The sequence below is a fragment of the Akebia trifoliata genome, chromosome 4 (genome assembly GCF_017979445.1).
Source record: "Akebia trifoliata isolate Shusen 1 chromosome 4, ASM1797944v1, whole genome shotgun sequence".
NCBI lineage: Eukaryota > Viridiplantae > Streptophyta > Magnoliopsida > Ranunculales > Lardizabalaceae > Akebia > Akebia trifoliata.
In genome coordinates, this window is record NC_141378.1 from 1057850 (window position 1) to 1075145 (window position 17296).

The following is a 17296-nucleotide window of genomic DNA, read 5'->3' on the forward strand; positions in this document are numbered from 1 at the left end:
TGAATCCAATGGTTAGGATTGTTTTAATGAGATATTTATTTTTGGGCCGGATCTGGTCCACCACTCTCTACATTTCGGCCCATTGATCCAGATAGTAGTGATATAACCTGCAATACCATAAACTAGGGGTGTAACTTGGTTCTATTTGATTGGGTTTGATGTCAAATTGGAACCGAACTGAAACAAGTTAGTTTCACTAAATAAGAACCATAAACAAACTAAATTCCATTAGAACCAGACCAACCCACACCAAACTAAAGTCGATTTGATTCAATTCGATTCTACAAATTGCCAGTATTCTATAAATTGTAAGTAGCATTTTTTAATGAAAAAATGAACATATAATAAAAATAAAATTTCATATAATAATTACAAATCTATCAATAAAAACTCATTAGTTTATCCATTAAAAAAATCTCTAATCTATATCCTAACTCCTAGAATAATTCATAATAATTGTTATATACATATATATTTATTTATTGTATCACATCAGTAACAGAGCCTCTTAGGTCGTACATTTGCTAGCAAACATAAAACAACCTGACGCAATTACAGCCAAAAAGACGGGGTTTATGGCAATTGATGACTCAGTAGACGAAGGATGTGTAACAGAAGAGAGTCAACTGCTTCAGAAACAGACTCAACAGAATCAACAGCAGCTCATGGAGAAACTAGATCAACAGAATCCACGGATTCATAGTCAACTCGATCAAATGTTTAGTTAAATCCTAAACTTTGGCTCTCTTGCAAATCCTGTTGTTGGGTTAAGTTCATTAATGAGATCCACAGATTCAAAGTAAAATCGATCAAATCATATTATATTGACCCTTTGCGTTGGAGCTATTATGTTGGTGTTGTTTCCTGAAGCTCCACTAGGTTCGATTTTCGATTTGATTTGGTTCTATATAAACTTGATCCAAGAATCGAACCAAATTGTTCAATTCTCCATTTTGGTAACCTGGAACCAAGCCGCAACTTGGTTGAAATCGAACCAAAGCACTCCAAAGCTATCGGTTTGATTTAGTTGACGGTTTGAACCGGACCAAGTTGTACCCCTACTATAAACGAACCTCATTCCTCTCACACTCACTAGTCACAATTGCTCAAACCATCGATGGCGGCAAACGTATACAGGATGATTCTCAGGTGCGCACGTTAGTCCCATCCCCTCTCTAAATTCCAAACAGAAGAATCTATGTTCTAATGTATCTATATTTATTTATTTATATTTCCACTCTGCAACTCAGCTAAACTAGGGTTAGGGTTTCTGAAATGAGCTTAGTTTTCCGAAGAAAACCTTCAAATCTCTTTTATATTCGAACTCTCTCCACTGAGATTTGTTTCAAACATGCCTCAATTCCACAACTTATCGAGTCCCCTTCGAGCCCCCAAAACCCATGGATTCATTCGCCCAAAACGGCTCAAATTTCAAACCCTAGGGTTCCAATTCGTAGATTTTCGACTGATTCCAGCAAATTCCCCGAATATGAGATGCCATCTGTCACTTGGGGCGTTGTTCAAGGCCGAAAGGAGAAGCTTGTCTCTCGTGTTATAATATGTGATTATTTGAAGAGTTTGGGAATAATTCCAGATGAATTGGAACACTTAGAACTTCCTTCTACGACTGAAGTGATGAAAGAGAGAGTCGAATTCCTTCAGAAAATAGGGTTAACGATCGATGACATCAACGCGTACCCATTAATTTTAGGGTGTAGCGTTCGGAAGAATATAATCCCGGTTTTAGGTTATTTGGAGAAGATTGGGATTCAAAGATCGAAGCTTGGAGAATTTGTGAAGAATTATCCGCAATGCCTCCATGCGAGCGTTGTTGTCGAGCTCGTTCCTGTGGTGAAGTTCCTTCGGGGTCTTGATGTCGAGAAGCTGGACATTGGTTACGTGTTGCAGAAATACCCAGAGCTATTAGGGTTCAAACCTGAAGGCACAATGAGCACTTCAGTTGCTTATCTTGTCAGTATTGGAGTTGGCCCGAGAGATATCGGGCCGATGGTCACACAGTATCCTTACTTTCTAGGAATGAGAGTTGGGACCACAATCAAGCCCATTGTCGATTACTTGGTTTCTCTAGGGATTCCGAAGAAGGTCTTGGCTCGGATGTTTGAGAAACGGGCTTATATCCTTGGATACGATCTAGAGGAGACTATGAAACCAAATGTGGATTGTTTGGTTAGTTTTGGAATCCGAAGGGAAGCACTTGCATCAGTTATTGCTCAGTATCCGCAAATCCTTGGACTCCCTTTGAAGGCTAAGCTGTCCTCACAGCAATACTTCTTCAACTTGAAGCTTAAAATCGATCCTGAAGGGTTCGCTCAGGCCATAGAGAAGATGCCTCAGATAGTTAGTCTTAACCAGAGTGTGATACTGAAACCCATTGAGTTCCTTCGTGCAAGGGGTATACCGGTGGACGATGTGGCTAAAATGATCGTGAAGTGCCCACAGTTGACTGCACTTAGAGTAGAACTGATGAAGAACAGTTTTTATTTCTTTAAGAGTGAAATGAAACGGCCATTGCAAGAACTTGTGGAGTTTCCGGAATACTTCACTTATAGTTTGGAGTCGAGGATCAAACCCAGGTATCAGAGCTTATTGAATAAAGGTGTTAAGTGTGGTTTGGCTTGGTTCCTTAATTGTAGTGATCAGAGGTTTGAAGAGAGGTTACAGGCTGATTTTATTGAAACAGAAAGTGCTGGGCCTTCTTTCTGTATAGGAGGGAAGTTAGAACTACCAGGGACTGAGATTTTTTCATCTTCGGAGGAAGATGAGAGTGACGATGAAGTGCTCTACAGGCGCACTGTTTCTCTTTAGTAAGATTTGTTTGGTCTCCTTTAACAGTTAAATTTAATTCTATAGTTGCTGTTACAATCCTATCTGTTTTTGTTTTTATTACCCTTTCCCTTGTTTCTTCATAATTATAATGATCATTCGCTGTATCCTAAGGATTTGGTGTTGGCTCTTTGTAACCTTTATGGGTTCTAGAAATGTTGGGAGGAATCTTCCTGAGCTTCTAAACGCTGTATAATTACGGTATTATAGATTCAGTTAAGCTAGATATGTTCAGTATTTAAAAAAATGATATTTTTTTTATTTTTGAAAAGTAAAAAAAATATATATATATATATGTATATGGGTCCTGTTCAGCAACAAACATTTTGGCAAAACATTTTTCAAAACATGGGTTAGAAGTTTTGGAATGGGCTGATTTTTGGTGAGGATGATCTCTACGGTGAGGAGATCATCCTCATCAAAAATCAGCTCATTCCAAAACTTCTAGCCCCATGTTTACAAGTTGAAAAATCGTGGACCGTTTTTGGCAAAACATTTTTCAAAACATGGGTTAGAGGTTTTAGAATGGACTGATTTTTGGTGAGGAGATCATCCTCACCAAAAATCAGCCCATTCCAAAACTTCTAGCCCCATGTTTACAAGTCGTGGACCGTCCATTTTTTGTAAACCATTTTGATGGGGTTAGAAGTTTTGGAATGAGCTGATTTTTGGTGATGATTATCTCCTCATCGTAGAGATCATACTCACCAAAAATCAGCCCATTCCAAAACTTCTAACCCATGTTTTGAAAAATGTTTTGCCAAAATGTTTGTTGCTGAACATTTCCCTATATATATATATATATCTTTTATTGGATAGATAGAACCGTTTGAGCAAACTTGAAGTAGACATTTAAAAAATTATAATGGAATTGATGACTCTTAATCATTGATCGAGTATTCCAAGATCTAACCACAGGTCTATGACATTTGTGGTTGTTGAAGAGTATAATATTTTTCCTATAATATTTGGTCAACCTTTCTCGGTCTATTCCGTATTAACTGGGTCCTTTCTCGTAAGTTCTCTTCGTTGTTAGTAGAGTGGACCAGTAACGCTTTTCACATCAAAAAAAAGGATCCTTTGGGCTATGCTTCCCTCAGTTATTGTTTGGGGGGTTTGGAACGAGAGAAACAAAAGAGTGTTAAATAATAAGAGTAGTAGCTATTTTGTAGACTTCTTGGAGATCTTGGGTTTGTTATACCTTTGGTCAAAGTAGAATATAGAGTTCGCGGGGACTACTTTTGATGATTTTGTTTTTAGATGGGACTCTTTATGTAATCATTGAAGTTATTTTTCTTTTCTTTGTTGCTCTTCGTGAGGCTCTCTCGGCCTCTTTGTTTCTTTGTTTCTTGTTCTCCCTCTCTGATCAATATATTATATTTTTCAAAAAAAAAAAAAAGTATTTACCTAGTTATTATAATGATAAGGGTTAGCATTATTGACACAAATCCATGTTAGTTAACACTTATTTTAATTATAATAGAAGTACCTTTGCATCACATTGAAGGGCACAATATGTTATGAAGTTGTATCTATGTGAAATTTCTGAAACTGCCTCTTAAATTAATTAAAAGACAATTCTAACATCATTTGAATACATTTTTGTAAATCATTTGCAAAAGCACGTCTCCCACTATGTATTATGGATAATATAATTACTCTTTTTTTATTTTTTTATATGGTGATTTGTGAACATTTGGTGCACTCAACAATATGGGATTGTGCTATGGAGCGCATGTGTGTTGGCCTGGAGTCATCATTTGACTGGTGCACTAGGAGATATTTTAGTTAGAAATAACTCCATTCAGATAATTGCAATCATCCAACCTCACATTCTTGTGGGAAAAGGATAAAAGAAAATATGGTCGTTTTGACCTGCAAATTGTCAGTGTTGCTATAATATATGAAGTTACGTAGGTAGCTATGAACGTTGATGTTAATGGAACTGCTTCAGATTTTGAAATGGTTGTTTCTTGGAGAATACTAAAGACACTTTTTAGGGCCAAATTTGTATCTTCTCACACAAATAAAATCCCATTTTTAACACTGTTTCCGCTGAACCCAAGTTGTCAACCTTAGCATATGCAGTAATCAAAGTGTTGGAAACGAAAAATCCATGCTGATTCGAAAGCAGCGGGCAGCTTTTACCATGTTCAAATTGTGTTGGACTGGGTCAAGCCTATTACTGTGATTGAATCACATAAAAGATCCGCATTAAGTGATATCCCTGTTGGGGGCATTCCCCTGTATAGCTCATGTGCAATAATATCTAATCAATACATTTCTCAGAACGGGTGTGAATGATTTTGTAGTATCTGAGATTTGAGAGCTTGGTACAGGCTTTTTCAATGATGTCGGAGAATTGTGGGATTTCTAATCTGGATTGCATCATTTAGCGGGAGAAAAGAAATAGCCCACTTTTGACAGCGACCTTCCTTTACAATTGTTCTGATATTGGAGTTCCATCGAGCAACATTGGGACTCTGGCAAAAGAGGATATGGTGGACTCAAAGCTTTGATCAACCAACTTAAATGAAATGTTGAGATCATGACGCCATCCAAGGCATATCCAATTACACAAATGTTTTTAAGGATATTGCAGACTTGCAATGTGTGGCCTCAATCCCACTTCATCCATATGGATTAAAAAAAAAACAACAGATGCAGATGCAGGCAATATTATATTATTATTATTATTATTATTATTTACTTTAAAGCTATTGTTATAATCACAATGGTGAAACAAGGCTTTTCACCTTTCACAAATGAAAAGATCAACCATGAACTGGACTTCAAAGCATTTTCATTCAAACGGTGAAACTGTGAAACATCCAGTCCTCCAAAAATGAATGAAATGGCCAATAAAGCAGCTTTTAACAAAACCCAAATGAAAACTTGGATCAAATGCATTCTTGAAACACCCATACTTGTCCAATTACACTCATGGAATGATTCAATGAAATGGATGAGGAAGTAAAAAAAGATCAAATAAAAATAACGAGTTCAAGCAATATTACAGTGAGATTTGAGTAATATTTATTAGAAAACATTGTGACACGGGGTACTACTTCATCTTTACAAAATGATGGACAACAATCAAGCATTTACCTTGAAAATGAATTAAACTTTTTGACTCTTCAAAGAGAAATGAATTGATTAAAACTAAAAATTTCAAGTAACCCAAATGAAACCTTTGGATTCAAAGCAACTTTTGAAAGCATACACGCCTTATCCAAGTACAGAAATGATATTTTGAGTAAAAAGGTGTGTAATATGAGACCAAATATATCGAAATTGACCAACTCAAGAATGATTACAGTTAGTTCAAAACTATGTCCACAATGTAAAATTGTGGGAAGGTGCACTTAGCCTTCCTAGAAATCATTGAGAACAACATCTAACAGGACTAATGAGCCTTTAATTTTAAACAGAATAAGATATTCAACCATTTGAGAATGAAGTTGGAACAATTACTGTTTTGTTGCATTCTTTCTGTAATGTCATCTCAGCATTGAATACCAGAACCCATGTAAGCTTCTCGAAGATCAGGAGCTTTATTTACATACCTTTTCACATAATTCTCCGAAAATTTCTCCTCAGACATATTGATAATTGATATTAGATGAACTGTCTTCTTCAGCAATCCCCTGGAGTTTAATATCTTCAAAACCTCATTCCGTGGCTTTAACCTCTTTTCCAAGCTGTACATCAGCAGCTTCGGCCTAAATACAATGTCCATAGGCTTAAACCTGAGCTCATCCAATAAGAAACCCATACTTTTTCTGATTTTTTTCTCGGAGAACAACAAGAACTTGGGAGCTTTCCTGAAGGCAGATATAATATCTGAATCTGACCACCCATATCTCTTATACATGTTGAATCTCGCAGCAAGAGTAGCTCTGGACATGTGGCTTATTGCATCGACAGCATGAATGAACAATCCAGAATCTTGATTAACCCCAAACTTCTCAACCCGGGTGACTACGCCTTCAATGTAGTCCAATTTCAGGGTGAAGAACCTTGGCCTTTGTAGCACCAGTTGGGAAATTTTCTCATCAGGAACACCAGATCGGTGTAGAATTGCAAATTTGCAAGATATTAACTTACGTAGATTGTAATTAAGAAGCCAACTGCTTCTCTTGATAGTTGTAACTATGTTTTCATCGGTGAGATGCAACGAGCGGAGGAAATTTATGTTTGGGGTGAGATGGTTATTGATGTTTCGGTTTAGAATGCTTGGGTTTTTGAGGATGAGGTTAGTAAGAGATGAGCCAGAGAAGCCAAGATCTTCAAGGAACTTGAGTTTGGGTTTAAGGGTTTTTTCAACCTTGAAACAGAGGAATCTGGGTTGCTTGAAAATAAGATTTTTGATTTGGGTATCAGAGAAACCACTCTGTTTGAGGACATCTGGAACGGCGTTTAATTTGGAAGGGGAGGCTTTACGAGAGAAGAGTGAGGAGGCCGAGATGGCTCTATCTCTTGAGAACCCATATGTGTTTTTGAGGTAATCTACTATTAGAGGGTTATAGGAATCTGGGTTTTGGATCACACCGGTTGAGAATGGAATAAAGAATTTGAAACAAATGAAATTTCTGCAACCATGTCTAATTAGAGCAATATTGTTTTTGCAAAGATAATGCATCTCCCTCTCTCTAAAATATTGAAAAAATAATCAAAGGATCTCAATTTTAAGACAAAATCTTTACCTCCTTTCGTCTGCTTGCATAGATGTTCTACCACTTCTCCTCTTCCTCCCTCTCTCTCTCTCTCTCTCTCTCTCTCTCTCTCAAGTTTTTAAATGAGATCTGTCGGTCTGTATCTTGGGTCAGGTTTTCAACACCCATCACTAGTCACCACAGAGTTGAACATTCTTTTTGAGAATCTCTATTAGCACACCAAAATTCATGTATAACATACTGCTCCTTTCATATCAAATGTTATGTTCTTTCTTTACTTTTTTCTATGGTATTCCATTTTTTCTTCTCCTACAAAATTATCTAATTAATTTCTCCTTCAAATGCTCTTTTTAAAGTGGGATTAATCCCATATCTTCTCTAAATACTCTAGAGAAATTAATGAATTTTTGGAGAACATAGTCCATGGAAGATTTTTAAATTTTAGGAAGATAGAGATTGAACCCAATTCCTCTTTTCCAAAATGCTTTATTCTCTCACGGATGTATTTAATATGAAAGTGGAGGGTAAGACTTTTGAAATCTATTGTTTCTTTTTGGATTTTCGAAATCAACATCATTCGCCCTCTCCCTCACTCGTGTTTCCTCTCTTTTTAGTGATTTTTCTAAAACACACTACAAAACCTTGTTTGGAGTGTTGTAAAATTTTATTGATTGGAGTGTTATAATACATACTTCTTCTCTCCATTCTTTTCTTCTTTGTTCTTCCTTCTATCCCATCACACGCCTTTTCCTCCTCTCTCTAAAGTCTAAACTAATACAAATACGAGTGACCAATTTTCAAGTATATTCATATTTTTTTCTGTTTGTTTATCTTATTATTTCACTTCCCTTTCGGAAATATTGAACAAAGACAATTTAGAGTTGATGTCTCCACACTTGGATATACATTGAACATCTGAATCACACCATTTCTGGACACCATGAGAATGGAAATTGGATCATCTTCCCATGTAAAAGTGCTTCAGGTTCCGGGCCTAACTCCCTCCAGGCACATTCCTCGGTAGAAACTGATGCCCTCTAACAAAATTTTCAAGGTGAGCATACCCCTGCAATCATGGAACAGAGTAAGAGACTACAGTTCTCACATCAATTAAAATCCCGTAAAACATGGTTTTCGCAGAGCCCAAGTCATTCTACTTAGCATATGCAGCAATTGAAGTGTTGGAAACTGAAGCATTCATGCAAATCCCAATTCGAATAACAAAGCAGTGACCCTCTTATTAAAATCTTCAAATTCTTTAGGATGGAACTGATTGGGTCAAGCGTATTACTGTTATTGAGTTGAGTTGAAACTTGACACCCCATTTGGTAGAAAAGACCCAAAACTTTATTGAGAAGATCTGATTGAGCAAAACCCGTGATCTGATACATCCCACGAACTGACATCACTTTTGGGAATTCTCCCAAAGTGCTCATGTGCAAGATATAATCAGTTGCATTCGCTGTAAAAATGCAACCTTGCTGTTTGTACAAAGTTATGGGACATGAATCGTGATTTCATGACATGGGCGTGAATGATTTCAAAGTATTGAAGATTTGAAGCTTCACACAAGCTTTTACAATGATGGGGAAGGTTATATTGTCGGGCGCTATGCTGAATTGCTTCATTTGGTGGAAGATAAGAAGACCTCTATGAGTCTGATGTTGGAGTTCCATTGAGCAACAGTTGATGGATTTGAAAAACAGCTAAGACTTCAGTTAAAAGAGGGGCTAACCACTTCTCATTGTCTCAGCGGGAAAATATATTGTGGAACCAAAAGAGGATATGTGTAACCAAGCTTCACCATTCTTAATCTGCAATGGCACCCATTTTGTTTGATCAACCAACTTATTGATCTGTATTGTTAGATGGGTAAGCCGCCAATGAATGAAACACCGAAGATTCAGTCTGAAGGGTGTGTAAAATTACACAAATGCTTTCCAAGTAAAACGAAGTGTAGCCCCTATCCAAGTTCACGGATGTGGACGAGAAAGCTAAATAAATAACCAATTCAAGCAAGGTTACGGTTAGTTCAAAGCTATTATTATAAACAAAAGAATGAAAAGGGTGATTGGCATTCAAAAAATGAAGAGAAAACATCAAGAACTTTGTACATGAATGAAATGATCAATAAAGAAGTTTTTTACCAAACCCAAATGAAAACGTCAGATCAAAGGCAATCTCAAAACATCCAATCTCATCCAAGAACAAAAATGCTTTTAGAAGTACAATGGTTTATAGCCTCAATTACATGGATGAAATGGATAAGCAAAATAAATAAATAACAACCTAGAGTTTATTAGAAAACATTGTGACATGGGTGGATCAACTTCACAAAATGATTGAGAATAACCTTTTGTTCTTTCTGTGATTTCATCTTAGCATTGAATACCGGAACCCATGTAAGCCTCTCGAAGATCAGGAGCTCTATCTACATATCTCATCACATAATTCTCTGAAAATTTCTTCTCAGACATATTGATAATGGTCACAAGATGAACTGTCATCTTCACCAATCCCCTAGATTTCAATATCTTCAAAACCTCATTCCGAGGTTTTAGCCTCTTTTCCAAACTGTACATAAGCAGCTTTGGCCTCAATGCAATGTCCTTAGGTTCATATCTAAGATCATCCAATAAGAACTCCATACTTGCCCTAACATTTTGCTCTGACACCATCAAGAACTTGGGAGCTTTCCTGACGGCAGATATAATATCTGAATCTGACCACCCATAGCTCTTATAAATGTTGAATCTTGCAGAAAGAGTAGCTCTGGACATGTTGCTTATTGCATAAACAGCGTGGATGAACAATCCAGAATCTTGTTTCAACCCAAATTTCTCAACCCAGGAGAGAGCACCTTCCACACGGTCCAAATTCAGGGTGAAAAACTTTGGCTTTTGTAACAACAGCAGGAAAATTCTCTTATCAGGAACACCACATTGTCGTAAAATCGCAAATTTGCAAGCTATTAACTTAGGTAGATCAAAATTAAGGAGCCAACTGCTTCTCTTGAGAACCAAAACAGTGTTTTCATTGGTGTGAAGCAACGAGCGGAGAAAATTGACGTTGGGGGTGAGACAGTTATCGATGTCTCGGTTGAGAATACTTGGGTTTTTGAGGATGAGGTTAGTAAGAGATGAGCCAGAGAAGCCAAGTTCTTCAAGGAACCTGAGTTTGGGTTTAAGGGTTTTTTCAACCTTGAAACAGAGGAATCTGGGATGCCTGGAAATAAGATTCTTGATTTGAGTATCAGAGAAACCACTCTGTTTGAGGGCATCTGGAACGGAGTCAAAGTTAGAAGGAGAGGTTTTGGGAGAGAAGAATGAGGAGGCAGAGATGGCTTTCTCTCTTGAGAAACCAAATGAGTTTATGAGGTAATCTACAATGAGAGGGTTATGGGGATGTGAATTTTGGATCGCAGACACAGTGGTTGAGAATGGAATAAGGGTTTTGAACCAAATGAAATTTCTGCAACTTTTTCTAGGAAGAGTAACAGTGTTCTTGCAAAGATAATACATCTCTCTCTCTGTCTCTCTCTCTCTCTCTAAATTAATTGAAGAAACCCTATCAGATATAATCAGTATTGATAAAATAATCGAAGGATCTCAATTTTAAGGCAAGAAAGCTTTACCTCCTTTCGTCTGCTTGCTTAGATGTTTGAATCAGCTCTCCCTCTCTCTCTCTCTCTCTCACATCCCCACACAGTTCTAAAATGTGATCTGTTGGTCAGCATCTTAGATCATGTTTTCAACATCCACCAATTCACCAGTCATCACGAATCGAAGTAGGCTGGCAATGATCCGAAACATGCCCCGTGTCCGAACGGATCCAATCCGAACAAAACATGAAAATTGGATTTTTGAATCAGGTTTGGATTGAAATCTTTTTTTTTTTATCAGTTGAATTGAAATCTTAGATCCGATTTCGCGTGGGGTTCGGACATACCCCAATTCACTTTTGAAAAAAATCTGATCCAAACATTTTTAATATTTTTTTATTCTTAATTTCATATAAATACATATAGATGAAACATTTTAGTCTTTTTTATTTTTTTTATTTGTAATTGAAATTTTGATTTTTTATAATTTTTTATTTTTAAAGTTTTTTTATCATTGATAATTTAAAAACAATACATATATTTGAAGGGATTGGATCGATTTCAGATTAAAGATGAAACGAAATGGATCAAATTCGGTTCGCACATTCATTAATCCGATCAGATCGGATTAGGTATGTGTTTAAAAAATTTCGGATCAATATTGGAGTGGTACTGATCCAATATTGAACCAATTCGTTGCCAGCCCTAAGTCCAACATTCTTTTTGAGAATTTCTATTAGCACACCAAAATTTATATTTAACATACTACTACTTTCTTAGAAAATGATATATTCATTCTTTGCTTTTCCTATGGTAATTCATCTTTTCTTCTCTGAGAAATTATCTAACTAATTTCTCCTTCAAATGCCCCTATTGAAGTGCAATCAAACCCATCTCTTCTCCAAATACTTTAGAGATTAATGGAAGAGTTCTAAAATTTAGGAAGAGAGGGATTGAACCCAATTCTCCTTTTACAAATGCTTTCTTCTCACTGATGTTTTTAATGAAAGTTTCGTTTGTGGAGAGTGTTAAAATCTAGGTTTCTTCAACATCTTTTTCTTAGCTCAGAAAAAAATATTGAAATCTATTACTTCTTTTAGGGTTTTCGAAATCAATATCATTCTCCCTCTCCCTTCCCCCTCCCATCCCACTACCACTCCCCTAGCTGGTGTTTCTAAGAAATATTACAAAAGCTGGGCTTAGACCCATAGCTCAGTTGTTGGGACGCGTTGGAAAGCAAGTTTGAGGTCGTGAGCCCGAGTCCAGCTTACCCATTAAAAAAAATATATATACTACAAGACCTTGTTTGGAGTGTTGGAAAATGTTAATTGACGTTTTATAATAAGTAGCCAGTGTACCAATAGAAGTTGTCTTTTTCTTTTTTGTTTCTACATAATTTTCTCCATTCTTTTCCATTATTCTTCCTTTTATCCTTTGATTGTCTCTATCACGGACTTTTCCCCCTCTCTCTGATAAACCAATACAAAGAAAACAACCAATTTTTATGGATATATTCATGTTTTTTCTGTTTGTTTATCTTCATAATATTTCACTTCTCTTTTACACATATTGAACAAATATCATGCAGAATCGATGTCTCCTACTATGGAATAAATACATTGAAATGGAGGTGTTTTTAAAATCCCATAAAACATGGTTTTGGTTGAGCCCAAATCGTTGTACTTCGCATATGCCAGTAATCGTAGTGTTGGAAACAGAAGGATTCACGCAAATCCCTCATTGAATAACAAAGCTGTGGACATCTTCAAATTCTTTATGATAGAATTTGACTGGGTCAAGCCTACTTCTGTTATTGAGTTAGGTTGAAATTCCAGTTGATGGAAAAGACCCACAACTCTCTCAAGAAGATCTGATTGAGCAAAACACATGATCATCACGTCCCACGAAGTGACATCCCTTTCGGGAATTCTCCCAAAGAGCCTGTGTGCAAGATATAATCAGTCACATTCGTTGAGGGGCTAACCACGTTTAATTGTCTTAAGAGGGAAAATAGTTTGGGTTTATTCATTATTGGATATGGGGACCTGAGCTTCTCACCAATCTTAATCTACAACGGTGCCCATTTTCTTTGATCAACCAACTTGCTGATCTGTATTGCTAGATGTGTATGCCACCAATGGATGAAACACTAAATTTTCAGCCTGAAAGGTGTGCAAAATTACACGTGCTTTCAGGGTAAAATGGAGTGCAGCCCCTATACAAGTTCACGGATATGGATGGGAAAGTTAAATAAACAACCAATTCAAGAAAGATTACATTTTGTTCAAAGCTGTTGTTATAAACACACTAATGAAAGGGACGATTCACATTCATCAAATGGGGAAATGATCGATAAAGAAGCTTTTACCAAACCCTCTCAAAACATCCAACCTCGTCCAATTACACAAATGCTTTTTGTTGGATTATGTCTTCTATTCTTGTATATGGAGAGTTGTCGTGGATTCAACCCGGATCTTTTGATAATCTGTTAACGACTTGTTTAACCTCTTTGTAATCCTGAGTATATAAAGGGTAAGAGATGAAATCCTAAAGGGGTGTGAAAGATATACGAGAGGCAGAGAGAAATTACAACCCAATTCTTCTTTGGTTAATATAATGGAATCGTCGTTTTCACCTGTGGACGTAAGTCGATGCTTTGACTGAACCATGTATATCTTGTGTCTTGTGAGATTCTTGTGTTTTTGTTGATTTATACTTCGGATCTTAGGGTTCTTTCTAATACTTTTGAAGTATAATGGTTTGTACCCTCAATGAAATGGATAAGAAGATAATAATAATACCCTCCCCCCCCCCCCCCCCCCCAAGCAGATTAAAGTGAGATTGGAGCTAGTTTATTAGGAAACATTGGGAGACGAATCAAATTTACAAAATGATTGAGAACAACCTTGAGTTCAATGATCAAGTAATTGTCTTCAAATCAAATGAAATCTCTTCAAAACCAAATCAATTGATTGAAAGTAAAACTTTCAAGTAACCCCAAAGAAATCTTTGGATCTAAGGCAATTATGAAAACATCAACGACTCATCCAAATATATAAATGATATTTAAATAAAATTGAGTGAAATCTGAGACCAAATATGTTGAAATTGACCAGCAGAAACAAGATTAAAGTTAGATCAAAGCTATCTCCATAATCTTTTCAAAAAAAAAGCTACCTCCATAATAGAAAATTGTGGGAAGGAACACTTTGCCTTACCCAGAAATCACAGAGAAAAACATCTAACTGGACTAATGAACCTTTAACTTTTCAAAAGGAAAGGAAGTTATGAGACTTTCAAACATTTGAAAATGAAGAAGTTGAGACAACTCAACAATTACTGTTTTATTGTAAGGTGGGAGCATAGCTGCAACACACGTTCCATTTGCATTCTTTCTGTGATCTCATCTCAGCATTGAATACCAAAACGCATGTAAGCTTCTCGAAGATCAGGAGCTTTATCTACATATCTGATCACATAATTCTCCAAAAAATTCTTCAGACATATTGATAATTGATACAAAATGAATTGTCTTCTTCACCAATCCCCTGGAGTTTAATATCTTCATAACCTCATTCTGAGGTTTTAACCTCTTTTCCAAGCTGTACATAAGCAGCCTCGGCCTAAATGCAATGTCCTTAGGCTAAAACCTGAGTTCATCCAATAAGAAATCCATACCCTCTCTAAAGTTTTTCTCTGAGAGCATCAAGAACTTGGGAGCTTTCCTGAAGACAGATATAATATCTGAATCTGACCACCCATAGCTCTTATACGTGTTGAATTTTGCTGCAAGAGTGGCTCCAGACATGGTGCATTTTGCATAAACAGCATGAATGAACAATCCAGGACTTTGATTAACCCAAAATTGATCAACCCAGGTGACAGGATCTTCGAGAGAGTCTGGTTTCTGGGTGAAGAACCTTGGCTGGTGGATCAGGAGTTTGGAAATTTGGTGATCACGAGCACCACGTCGGCGTAGAATTTCAAGGTTGCTACCTATTATCTTTCGTAGATCGAAAGTAAGGAGCCAACTGCTTTTCTTGAGATTCTTAACTACGTTTTCATTGGTGTGAAGTAATGAGCGGAGGAAATCGACGTTGGGGGTCAGACAGTTATCGATATCTCGGTTGAGAAGGTTTGGGTTTTTGAGGATGAGGTTACTAAGAGATGAGCCAGAGAAGCCAAGATCTTCAAAAACTTGAGTTTGGGTTTTTTCAACCTTGAAATTAAGGAATCTGAGTCGCTTGGAAATAAGATTTCTGATTTGGGTATCAGAGAAACCGCTCTGTTTCAGGACTTCTAGAAGAGAGACAAAGTTAGAAGGAGAGGTTTTGGAAGAGAAGAGTGAGTAGGCAGAGATGGCTTTATCTCTTGATATCCCATATGAGTTTATGAGGTAATCTACCATGAGAGGGTTATGGCGAAGTGGGTTTTGGATCACAGATACAGTGGTTGAAAGTGGAATAAGGGTTTTGAAGCAAATGAAAATTTTGCAACTATTCTTGCAATACTGTTCTTGCAAATATAATACATCTCAAGTCTCAAGAACAACAATTAAGGACCATCAAATATAATAAACGAATTCAAATGAAGAAATCCCTAAAGATCAGATACAATGAAAGAAACTCAATTTTGAATGACACAGCCTTACCTCCTTTCCCTCGCTTAGCTTACATGTTCTCCGCTTCTCTCTCTCTCTCTCTCTCAAAGTCTCAGATCTTAAAAAACCAAAATCTGAAGAAACCCATTTGGTCTGATCTGTGTTTGGGTCTGACAATCTGATGGATTAGGTTTGAGACAGATAACCAGGTCACCAAATTGTTAGCAATATCCCTTTTAATTCTTGAAAGATTCACCATTTTTTCCAATGAAAGTATTATTCTCCTGATTATCGACCTATTCTCTGAATAATTCACGTATTGTAAGTAAAAAAAAAGAATAAAACGCGATTTTTACATTCTTTTTAATAAAACTCGATAAAAAAAAATGTTAATGCTAGTATAATTTGTAGTATGCTGCAAAGTGTAAAATTCCCTATAATCACAAGTGGATTTTGGAGTAACCATGCTTCAAAATTTTGAAGGAATCCATCTTTTTAGATGACAAAATATTTCTTTTATCTTAAAAAAAAAAAAAAAAAAAAAAAAAGTCGTACTAGAGTGACCTCAAGCGGGAATCTCATATCACACTTCTTGATGTGAAAGTAATGAGTGAAAAATCACATATGGTTCATATCCACTTTAATGTCAAGAAATGCAATATGAGGTTCCAGCCTGAGGTCACTTCGGCATTATTCTTAAAAAAATAATGACATGACCCTCTATATTTATTTAAGATTACAAATTAATTTTTCAAATTCATGATTTGTCCCTTGACTTTGATTTTCTTTTATAAATCAATGGAATAATAATCTCAATCCCCTCATTGTCACCACCATCACCATCACCATCACTATCATATTATCAAATTTTTGGTTTTTGAATTTTTGAAATAAGATGGATAAAACAAGTATGAAGCATATGTTGAGCGTTATTTTTCATTTATTGAATTTTAGACTGTATTTTTGTAATCTAAAATTGAATAGAACCCAAATTTTACACACATGGAATTTTTGTTATATTATAAATTACAAACAAGGGTCACCATTACACGGTTTTAAAACTCGTTTTGATGTCTTGTCTCGTCCATAAACAAGACTGAGCCAATATCGGACTAGTCGTCTAATTTATTCAAGTCGTCTTGTTCAATGAGACAATGGATTGACTTTTAAGCATGGTTCACACTTCACTGTAAGAGATGATTTGTCAATCCATCTTGTTGGTGGACGATATCAAGATGAACCAGACGAGTCGTCACGATCAAAATTTAAAATGATGGTCACCATTCACCAAAGCCGAACCCCATTATGAATTAAAAACTGGTTGGATGGAGGCTAGAACTACATTACTTAATTTTTCTATCTAAAATTCCCTCATCTTGAACCTTAAAATCTTAATTTTTCTTTCCAAAACCACTATCTTCAATGACTTGGGTGAAACTTTTTATCCACATCTTCAACTTTAGACTCAAACCTTTATAGCCAACAGGAGAAGAAATAGATTTAAAAAAAAAAAAAAAATGATAGAATTTTGGATTAAAAAAATTAAGGATTGTTGTTAAAGTGAAAACTTGAGAT

The 17296-nt window shown here is 36.2% G+C and overlaps 4 protein-coding genes across 6 annotated transcripts; 1 reads left to right on the forward strand and 3 right to left on the reverse strand.

The window, feature by feature from the left end:
* The first annotated feature begins 927 nt into the window (after positions 1-927).
* Positions 928-2957, forward strand: LOC147402754 (Mitochondrial transcription termination factor family protein). The gene has a single exon (XM_086438091.1). It carries the CDS (start codon positions 1276-1278, stop codon positions 2824-2826), a length of 1551 nt encoding a protein of 516 aa, XP_086294217.1. The 5' UTR covers positions 928-1275; the 3' UTR covers positions 2827-2957.
* Positions 2958-4938: 1981 nt separating this feature from the next.
* Positions 4939-7651, reverse strand: LOC147402755 (uncharacterized). 2 transcript variants are annotated; one of them, XM_086438095.1, is made up of 2 exons: positions 6411-7651; positions 4939-5327 (listed from the first exon to the last, which is right to left on the reverse strand). In XM_086438095.1, the coding sequence occupies exons 1-2, from the start codon at positions 7484-7486 to the stop codon at positions 5282-5284; spliced, it is 1122 nt and encodes a 373-aa protein (XP_086294221.1). In that variant the 5' UTR covers positions 7487-7651; the 3' UTR covers positions 4939-5281. The 2 variants fall into 2 exon arrangements, with proteins under 2 accessions (XP_086294221.1, XP_086294220.1); XM_086438094.1 differs by having other exon boundaries at positions 6319-7651.
* A 511-nt stretch (positions 7652-8162) lies between these two features.
* LOC147402756 (uncharacterized) lies at positions 8163-11481 on the reverse strand. Of its 2 annotated transcripts, none has more exons than XM_086438093.1 (2): positions 9874-11481; positions 8163-8586 (listed from the first exon to the last, which is right to left on the reverse strand). In XM_086438093.1, the coding sequence occupies exon 1, from the start codon at positions 11039-11041 to the stop codon at positions 9899-9901; it is 1143 nt and encodes a 380-aa protein (XP_086294219.1). In that variant the 5' UTR covers positions 11042-11481; the 3' UTR covers positions 8163-8586; positions 9874-9898. The 2 variants fall into 2 exon arrangements, with proteins under 2 accessions (XP_086294219.1, XP_086294218.1); XM_086438092.1 differs by having other exon boundaries at positions 8163-9514.
* Positions 11482-14764: 3283 nt separating this feature from the next.
* LOC147402757 (uncharacterized) lies at positions 14765-15529 on the reverse strand. The gene has a single exon (XM_086437529.1). It carries the CDS (start codon positions 15527-15529, stop codon positions 14765-14767), a length of 765 nt encoding a protein of 254 aa, XP_086293655.1.
* Between the last annotated feature and the right edge of the window lie 1767 nt (positions 15530-17296).

Coding starts and splice junctions, on each gene's coding strand:
- LOC147402754 (XM_086438091.1), top strand. CDS start 1,276: ATGAGCTTAGTTTTCCGAAGAAAACCTTCAAATCTCTTTTATATTCGA.
- LOC147402755 (XM_086438094.1), bottom strand. CDS start 7,486: ATGCATTATCTTTGCAAAAACAATATTGCTCTAATTAGACATGGTTGC.
- LOC147402756 (XM_086438093.1), bottom strand. CDS start 11,041: ATGTATTATCTTTGCAAGAACACTGTTACTCTTCCTAGAAAAAGTTGC.
- LOC147402757 (XM_086437529.1), bottom strand. CDS start 15,529: ATGGTAGATTACCTCATAAACTCATATGGGATATCAAGAGATAAAGCC.